The following is a 10197-nucleotide window of genomic DNA, read 5'->3' on the forward strand; positions in this document are numbered from 1 at the left end:
ATCAACCTCATTTGCACACACTACTGACTCTTCAATAAAGGATTGTTAAGCAATACTTAGACACGCAGTTTTCCAGTTCTTTAGTTGAGAAATAGAGAAAGGCGAAGATGAAAAATGTGTTTAAATGAGACTGCATTTTTTTCAATGAATATGGTTGCAAGAGTGGTTACTGAAGTCATCAGATCATTCATATGATTTTGCACACGAGTGAGGATTATGAATGCCATCCTGCAAAGAGAAAATGATTAACCAAGAACAAAGTTTTGTCCACTATTAAATAGATAGGCAAGACCATCTGTTAGGATGTAGCAACACCCCCTAGTGAGGGACACAAATGACCACACCAAAATTCTGAACACCTCATTTGAGACATTTTTCAGATTAAAATGGTATGTTAAAAATACTGTCATTCTACAAGAGTATATTCAAGACAAATGCAACCAAACAAGTCATGATAAACTAGTGTTTAAGGACGATATATTCACCTATTCGTGGTCTAGGAGTCCAATCACTAGAGCTGGCATGTGAGGTTCTGTCATCTTCATCACTGTCACAGGAATGGAAACCATTAGCAAGAATATCATCACTCAAAAGGATGTTATCTGCACAGAAAAAGTTAAAAAAAAAAAAAGTCACTGAGTGACATATGTAACATTTAGTCAATTAGAACATACTCAATGTTTAATAGAATTATACTTACAAAAACACAGTTTTCAAATAACTTTAGAAGATTAAGAGCCTGATTCACTAAGGCTTTTCTCCCATTCTGTAAATTGGGCCCTTATACCAACTCTATACTTTGACAGAAAGTCATACTTATTTTGCTTTTACAGCTCACCATCTCATAAATATTTTCACCTTATCAGGACTCATCAGTTTTCCTAATACTTTATCTGCCTTTGGGCAACTATGTATGTGTTTCTGAAGCCTCTATCTCTAATTGGCAGTCTCTCTCTGATTTACAGTTTACTATTACTAGACCTTATTACAATGAACAATCCATAGGAAATAAAGAGCGTCAATGGAAAAAACAAAAATAAAAAAAACAACCCTGTCATCTTTAGAGAACTTGCTTATTTAATTATGAAGGCAACTTTCAAACTATCCACATCTGGAGAAAGTCTGCAGATACTTAGAGGGGGTTATTTTCAGCCTACCAGGGATACTTTTTACCTGCAAATTTTAGCCAGAATTTTCAAAGCAGATTTATGCACATAGATCCACTTTGAAAATATATCTGTTTGGGAACAGGTGTACCTGGGCATGTATATTTACAAGAATATTAAAAAAAAAAAAAAAGGACAGTATGTGAATAAGTTCTGTCCCTGCTCCAACTTTGCCCCACCCCTATCCTGAACATCTCTTTGCAGTACATGTAAACTGTGGGTGAAATGGCTTGCATGTGTACTTGTGTGCATAACCCCTTGGGCAATTCCTTTTGAAAATTACTCCTTAACCAGTAGACTTTGCACCAATTTTAAAGTGAAAGTTCTTACATACTTTCACTCTGAAACTTCTTGTGGCTACAAAATACTTGAAAATACAGGTTAAATGTTTGCAACAATTTTCTTCATTAAAAATAATGGACATAGATTTGACAATGCAATCTATGTACTTTATTTCCTTCCCAACTTAAGCATGTCCCCAGGAACCTCCTCTCAATGTGGTGGAATGTATGCATAGACTTGCAGCCAAATGGGGGAGAGGCAATTATCAAATAGCCAATTAACATGAGAGAATTGATTTAAAATCTATATTACAGGCTTATATTACCACTCTCCAAGCAAGGTATAAACTCCAAAAGGGGAAACAATCATAATACATAAAAATAAACTAACCCTCTCAATAGTTAGATATTAATAACATTACAGCAAGTAATTAAATAAAATGTAAAATCCAAAATAAAAAACCTGGATAATCCTTCCTAGTTAGAATATCACACTACTTACCAATAAAAATTTACCTCTTTAACACATCTCTCAACAATTTATACTATTTGCCTTAAGGACACCCAGAACAAGGCATCATAATTCCATATCAGAAATCCCTCAAAACCCACTAACATCAAGTAAAACCAAACACCCCATTCAACAGAAAAAACATGACCAACTGTGTAAATTGTTTTGAAAATTGTCCTATCCATTACCTGACTAGCACAGAGAAGTCGCAAAATCAGATTGCTTCTTGTGTTCTAGCTTTACAAATGGTTGCTTAATTTTAATCCTTACCTAAAACATGCAACACTAAATAATCCAATAACCAATTATTTATTTTTATATATAAACATTTGATATTCCACCTTTTTACAATTCAGTCTCAAGGTAGATTATAATAAAATATTGAATTAGTACAAATATCTTTGTAAAAAGTATAATGGTACTGATAAGGTAATATGTTAAAAAATGTTCAAGAATCAACTTCAGAGCAGGTGAATCAGAATTTGTACACAACAACAGTATAATACATAATACCTTAAAACAAGGTGATATCAGCGAGTTGTTTTGCATTAAACTTTGGCCTCACTGCACAACAATTAAACTCAAATGCCCAACAAAAGTTTTCTTTTCAACTTTGTAACTATTATGTTAGCTTTTACCGTTACAAAAATGCTTGGGAATCATCAAAGACACCCTCTAGGTATTTATGAGTACTATAACAAGTTGCCAGTGGCTCAATACAAAATATCTATATAAAACTAATAGCTCTTAAATATATACAAAAAAGTCATATCCAGATGAAAAATTTCTTTCAACAGTTACAAAGATAGCATACATGCAAGAGTTTTTAAGCCGGGCTTAAAACACTAAAGTAAATTCTTTGCAAACTTCATAAAGTGTTTCGCCTTCCTGCCTGAGCTGTCATCCATCTGACACATCATTGCGCGACTACGCTAAATAAACGACGAAGACAGATCGATTGACCCGACTGTCAGACTCTAGGGGAAGCTCCCCGGGACAACCTGTGCAACCATTTGATTGAAAGAGACCGCTAGCTAGAGATGGGCGGCGGCGGCGGCGGCAGAAACTGCGCACCTCGGTAACCAATAGCCTGAGCGGCTCCGGCTCCATTCACCACCTCTTCCTCCTCCTCCTCCCGCAGCAAGACTAGCATCATCTGCTGCTGCCGCCGGCGCCGCTGCTGCTGCTGCTGCTCTTCCACAGGAAGGCCCTGTAGCCCTGCCCCATTGTCTGCTCGCACTAGCACCGCCGAGGCCTGCGCCTCCTCCCCCTGCTGGGCCGCTGACAGGACCGGCTCTCCGGTCGCCTCCGAGCCTGCTTCCGTCTCGTCCCGCCAAGTCATGGGCGGCCCAGCGTCTCCGGAGACCATTCGTGGTCTCTTGGAAGCCGGCTCGCCCCCCTCCGCCACCAGCGCGAAGCGGGCGCCAGCCGGAGGAACATTTTCCCCGTCCGCCATCTTCCAACTGTCTCTAGCTCGCTCCCCTTCCCCCGCCGCTCGCAGCGCTCCAGCTGAAAGCGATTTAAACGCGTCACGTGACGCGGCTTCCACCACTGACACCCACGCGGCCCGCAGGTTTCATGACGTCAACAACAACAAACCGGGTCACGTGGCGGCTCGGAGGCCTGAGTGGGGACGAGGGAAAGCCAGGTTCGGGCGTGTCTTCGGGAGTGGTCGCTGCCGGTGGGAGCCCGGCTTCACGGCTGGGCTGATAGTACTGGGGCTGCAGACCCAAGTCAGGGCGGCCTCGGCTCCTACGCTCCCTACCTGGATATGAGCCTAAGGAGGCGTTACAAGACGCCGGTACAGTGCAGCGGGTGCCACTCACAGCAGTGCCCGTTAGAAAAGAACTTTTTACACACATCGGGTACCTGGCGCAGGACCTCATAAGGCACTGCCACAGTGGGGAAATTTTTTTTTTTTTACTTTAATAGGGCTCATGTTGCTAGTGGACCCCGCAGTGCCGCTGAGACACCATACTGCTGCTAAGATTTTCTACCTGTGTTTCGGGATTTCGGGCTGAATTTTCAGAGATTTACAACATAATCCCTGTTTTGTTTTATTAACGTAAATGGCTGTTAGAAAATAGCCTGGGGCTCTGTGCATGAGCAAATTCACATTGAAAATTCGTGGGTAATTGGCCTGGAAAGCACAGAGAGTAAATTACATAACATTACATCTCTTCAGAGGTGTTAAAGTAAAACAAAAAAAAAATGCAATTTCCCCTGTTCCCGCATAACCCAGCTAAAATCATTTTTAAAGATTTGCTTTGAAAATTCACATAACATATATTTGCTTTGAAAATTCAGAGTAAAGTCTGCATGTAAAAGATACACTCAGACTTTGCCAGAACAGGCACAGTTATAACAATACCCTCCCAATGTCAAAGTTGGCTGCTCATGAGCTAGTGAAACACTAGAATTGTAAGTCTGCCCTGGTCTTAACTTCATACAGTAAGTCCCCAGACTCAAGGCAGTTCATGCAAATAGATCTCATGCATATTTATTATGGAACTCCTGAAAAACTGACTGTGTTGCAGCCCTAGAGGATTAAATTTGGGGACCTCTGGTTTACTGGATCTGCAGGGAAGCCATGAGAAGGGGGTAACTAGTCACATGACTTCTTGGGGAATTGTTCCATCCACTTTATCGTTTTGGTTGCCTTTTTCTGCACCTTTTCTAATTCCACTATGGGGGCTATAAAATAAACAGTAGACGTGCCATGGGTTTTTTTGCACGTGGTATTGCATGTTTCCCCTCGCTAATCTTACTTGTGTATGTAATAATGCGATTAGTGCAGAAAAACCATGTACACAAACCCACGTGAAGAAGCCCAGCTGGTTTAGTGCAAGTCCATGCTAATGCCATGCAAAGGAGAAAATTAACTATTCATGGGCTGGCGTTTGTTTGTTGTTTTTTTTTAAAAACGGGTGTTTTAGCACCTGGGTCAGAGCAGGAGTTAAGTCTAAGCACCTATCTGGAGGTCAAAAAATTAAAAGGCAGAAGTCAGAAGAGAGGTCAGAGAAGGAATAGGTACATGTCAGAAATGCTGAATGCTTTTGTAGTCCCTTCCAAATCTCTGCTGCATTTTCCTTGCTCATCAGCATCCACCATTATAGCTCCCATGTAGTCAGTGACGCATCATGAAGGGGTTAGACATTGCTCTACCCACTTTCAGCCCCACTTCTGGACCACTAACTCACTACTTTCTTATAAAAGGGGAAGGCTTTCAAATGAGAATCAATCATGGGTCACCACATTAATGCAGATTTATGCACGGTTTATTTCATAGGGCCTTCAGTGTGCATTTTTGCATGCATATCTGAACAGATATTTGTTTTGCAAGGATTTTCTGAACATATCTCATTTGCATGCCATCCCCTTATTATATCCCATGCAGACATCTTCTTTTGCTGTGCATGCTAAAAAAAATATGTGCTGAAAAATAGCGCTGATTTCACCATGAGTTTTATTACATCGGCCCCTATATCTTTTTTGAGATGCGGTGATAAAGCCTACAGTAGCTTCTACAAAAATCCTCTAGTCTGGATCTAGAGCAAATGTGTGATTAGTCTTCAGTAATGAGATACAGATCTCTTCTTATGCTTACTAAAACTGTCAGGTCCTTAAAATAAAACTCCCATTTATATGCATAGTTATGTACCAAACCTTTGAGGTATTTTATTCCCCACCCTGTTTCAATGATATTATATATAAAAAAGAAATTCTCATTTTTTAATATTTCTTCCAGCTCCAACAGTATAAATGATGCCTTCCCTATGCTCTTCATTATAGCCTTATCAATGACAAAGGATGAATAACATTTCAATCTTCTGGCTTTAATCAACTCTGATTTATTTTACTGTGGAAATTTTTAAAGTCTTATTTTTACTGGTTCCCACCTGGATTCAAACTGTTCAAATAGGCTGTGATACCTTTTAAAAACTTGGCAAAAAATGTAGTAGTACATGAGCTTTGGAGACCATACAGGTCCTTTTATGAAGATCTGAAGAAAGGATGTGTACAGTCTCGAAAGCTTACAGTATATACTCCCACATCTCTTTTGTTGGTCCTTTAAAAGACTCTAGGCAGAAAGTGACTGTTATAAATCAATGGTATTATACCAGTCATTTTCTTCCTGATGCACTGATATACCTGTAGTTGGGACATTTGAGCCTTTCAATCCTTTAAAAGATGTCACAACCTACTAGGACTCCAGTTTTCTCTAGGACTAATATAGCTGCTAGAATTATAATACAGGCTTTCAATTAAAAATAAATACATTCCAAGAATTATTATAAACACAAAATCAGGAGATGACTGGATTTGGTGATATATATATAGGTTAGGACTTTTGCTTTCAGTTTTTATTTTATTTTTCCTGGGAATTTAAATTTTATAACAGAAAAATCAGTGGAAAAATGACTTTTCCACTGATTTTTCTCTTGTGTGTTATAACACACTGGCTCCCTGTACAATGGAGGATCAAGTACAAAACTGTTGTGTAGGACTCAAGCTTCTGCCCTGGATGCTTCACCATGGATTCACATCTTAGTTTGAATTTACAACCCTGGCAGGGCCTTACTAGGACTTGCTGAATGTCTCCTCAGTGCGGCATGCTAGACTTGCAGATGCTAAGGAGCAGGTCTTTTTGGTTGCTGCTCCAATTCTTTGGAATACCTTACCATAGGCACTATGGCTGATGGAGTGCTTTAAAACATTTAGGAAAATGGCCAACAATTTTTTCTTTAAATTGGCCTTTTCTTAGACCTCTGACCTGCATACTGCAGTTGTCTTGTTTTTGTCTTTGTATTTAATATTGTGTATGTTGGCTTGTACGCTGCTTAGGGTCCTGGATTAGGTGGCATATAAATAAACCAATTAAATAATTAATCATAAATAAATAAAAGTCATTTTTACATAAGATTTGCCATACTGGGTCAGACCAAAGGTCTATCAAGCCCAGTATCCTTTTTCCAGCAATGGCCAAGCCAGGTCTCAAGTATCTGGCAGAATTCCAAAAGGTTGATAGATTCCATGCTGCTTAACCCAGACAGAAGCAGTGGATTTCCCCAAGTCCTAATTAATAATGGTTTATGGACTTTTCATCTAAGAACTTATCCTAACCTTTTTTAAATCCAGCTACATCAACAATTTCTGGAGTTTAATTATGTGTTGAGTAAAAAATATTTCTCCGCTTTGTCTTAAATGTATTACCTATTAACTTCATTGTGTGTCACCTAGTTTTTGTATATTTTAAAAGATTAAACAACCAATTTCATGTTTACCCATTCCATGCAACTCATTTTATAAACCTCTATCATATCTCCCTTCAACCATCTCTTCTCTAAGCTGAAGAGCTGTAACCTCTTTAGCCTTTCATCATAGGGGAATCATTCCATTCCCTTTATCATTTTGGTCTGTTGCAAACTGTTGCGGACTGGACAGTGGACCCTTGGGCCGACCTGGTGGAGGAAGATGGTTGGAAGAAAGAGCTCCACGGAGATGAGACAGGCCGGGAGGCGGTACCAAGATGAACGCAGGAACAGAATCTTCACCCTGGAGATCCGAGATCCCTCCGGGAGGAGCCCTTGAGGATCCGGACCGCTGGGACTTAGGCGGCAGAAGCGAGTCCTGAAGAGAAGATGGAATCTTCACTCTGGAGATCCGAGATCCCCCCGGGAGGAACCCTTGAGGATCCGGACCGCTGGGACTTAGGCGGCAGTAGCGAGACCAAAGCGAGAACAGAGCAGGAGTCGAGACAGGTGACAGATATGGAGTATCAGAGGTGAACCGGGATCAGGAACCAAGGAGACAAACCGAGAAGAATCCAGAAGATGAGCAGGATCAGGAACAGCAGAACCAGGATCAGGAACACAGCAGGATCAGGATCAGAAACACAGCAGGATCAGGATCAGAAACACAGCAATTGGTGCCTCCAAGGAGAGAACGTCATTGCTAGGCAACCTCCTTAGCCAGACACTGGACTTAAATACCTTGCCGGCATCTGACGTCATCAAGGAGGTGGGCCGGAGCTTCCTGCAGTTGAGTCTTTAAAACGGAATCCCTCGCGTGCATACCCCTGGGATGGGCGGAATCAGAATCGGGACTCGGCGGCGTCTCCCTTGTGGAGACGCCGCGGCAGAGAGGCCAGGTAGGGCAGAGAAACACTGGACCCCGTTGCAGGCCACGATGAGAGAGAAAGGTAAGGGCCCGGTCGCAAGTCTAGCGACCGGGACCACAACAGTACCCCCCCTCTTACGCCCCCTCTTCAAGGGACCCGGTTTACCAGGATGGTCTTGATGGAACTGTTGCAGGAGAGATTTGTCCAGGATGTTGCGAGCAGGTTCCCAGGTGTTCTCCTCCTCACCGCAGCCCTCCCAAGCCAACAGGTACTCCCAGCAGCGGTGGAGGAATCAGACATCAAGGACCTCCTGAACCTGGTATGTGGGATCAGCAGCAGTGGGGTTATCAGCAGGGTCTGGAGGTCTTCGATGAAACCTAGAAAGAACAACTGGTTTGAGAAGAGAGACATGAAATGCATTGTGAATATGTAAGGAAGTGGGCAACCGTAAGTGATAGGAAACCATTCCAACTCTCTCAGCAATTTGGAATGGACCGCAGAACTTATGAGCCAATTTCTTCGAAGGCAATCTAAGGTGAATGTTCTTTGTGCTTAACCAAACTTTGTCTCCTGGAAGAAACACTGGTGCAGGTCAACGATGCCGATCGGCATGCCTCTTGGCAGAGCTTGCTGATGCAGTTAATCTGGTTTGGATGGAATTCCAGAGATTATGCAATTGCTGAGCAGACACCTGGGCTGCCAGTGACGGAACGGTCAGAGACTGGGGTAGCAGTGATTTAAGTTGCTTACCATACACAACTTGAAAGGGTGACTTCCCCGTGGCTGAGTGAATCTGAGTATTGAAAGTGGATTCGGCCCATGGTAGTAACTCTACCCCGTTGTCTTGTCTCTCATTGGCAAAGGCGCGAAGAAATGGTTTTAAGGAACGGTTCATATGCTCAGTCTGGCCGTTACTCTGGGGATAAAAGGCAGTAGAGAAACTGAGTTGAACCCCAAACTTCTTGCACAGGGCTTTCCAATAATGGGCCATAAACTGGGGACCCCGGTCAGAAACAATGTCCTGTGGAAGTCCATGAATCCGGAAGATGTGCTTTGTGAAAAGCAGAGCTAACTCTGGTGCTGATGGTAATTTGGCCAACGGAACAAAATGGGCCATCTTGGAAAAGTGATCCACCATTACCCAAACAACTGACTTCCCATTAGACGAAGGTAGATCCACCACGAAGTCCGTGGCAATATGAGTCCATGGTTCAATGGGAACAGGCAGTGGTTGCAGCAACTCCCAAAGTTGGCCAATACGAGGCTTTTGTCTAGTGTAAGTGGGGCAGGAACTTACGTAGCTGCGAACGTCGGTTCTCACATTGGGCCACCAATAATAACGGTTTAGCAAGTCTAAAGTTCTTTCTCGGCCAGCATGATCACCAGAAAGGGAGTCGTGGGCCCACCTTAATACCTCCTTTCGGAGACGCTTTGGAACTACCGTCCTTCCTAGTGGGCTCACTGTCACTGCCGCTATGTTGATTCTTGCTGGATCCAAGATGTACTGGGGATGCTCTCCCTCTTCTTCAAGTTCCATAGTTCACGACAAGGCCTCCGCATGAGTATTCTTGGCCGCTGGATAATACCGAAGTGTAAAGTCAAAGCGATTGAAGAAGAGGGACCACCGGGCTTGTCTAGGGTTTAACCACTGGGCTTGGCACAAAAATTCTAAATTCTTATGATCGGTGTATACCGTAATCGGGTGCGCTGCCCCCTCCAGCCATTGCCTCCATTCTTCAAATGCTAACTTGATTGCTAGGAGTTCCTTGTCTCCTATACTGTAGTTACACTTGGCTGCTGAAAACTTTTTGGAAAAGTAAGAACATGGAAGTAGTTTACCCGAGCAAGAGTGTTGACTTAAGATTGCCCCTACTGCAATGCTAGAGGCATCCACCTCTACAACGAAAGGATGACGCGGATCTGGATGGTATAAACAAGTGTCCAACAAGAAAGCTTGTTTCAGATCCTCAAAAGCTTGACAGGCTGCTTTGGGCCAAACTTTAGCATCCGCCCCCTTTTTGGTTAGCGCGGTAAGAGGTGCGACTCTGAGGGAATAATTAGGAATAAACTGTCTGTAGAAATTTGCAAATCCAAGAAAACGTTGTAACGCCTTCACCC

The 10197-nt window shown here is 42.5% G+C and overlaps 1 protein-coding gene across 5 annotated transcripts in view; it reads right to left on the reverse strand.

Annotated features, from left to right (window-relative positions):
* The window catches only part of SIRT1 (sirtuin 1), a 94795-nt gene extending 91219 nt beyond the window's left edge, over window positions 1–3576 (reverse strand). For 3 of the 5 annotated variants that reach the window (XM_029609704.1, XM_029609707.1, XM_029609705.1), the window contains exons 1-2: window positions 3033–3462; window positions 486–602 (exon numbers count right to left, since the gene is read on the reverse strand). In XM_029609704.1, the coding sequence (XP_029465564.1) occupies window positions 486–602; window positions 3033–3414 (499 nt within the window). In that variant the 5' untranslated portion in view covers window positions 3415–3462. Of the gene's footprint in view, window positions 1–485; window positions 603–2146; window positions 2215–3032; window positions 3463–3557 lie in introns of those variants that run through there. The other 2 variants (XM_029609709.1, XM_029609708.1) reach the window with 2 other exon arrangements.
* Between the last annotated feature and the right edge of the window lie 6621 nt (window positions 3577–10197).

Source organism: Rhinatrema bivittatum, chromosome 7 (assembly GCF_901001135.1).
Source record: "Rhinatrema bivittatum chromosome 7, aRhiBiv1.1, whole genome shotgun sequence".
In the NCBI taxonomy this organism is placed as follows: Eukaryota; Metazoa; Chordata; class Amphibia; order Gymnophiona; family Rhinatrematidae; genus Rhinatrema; species Rhinatrema bivittatum.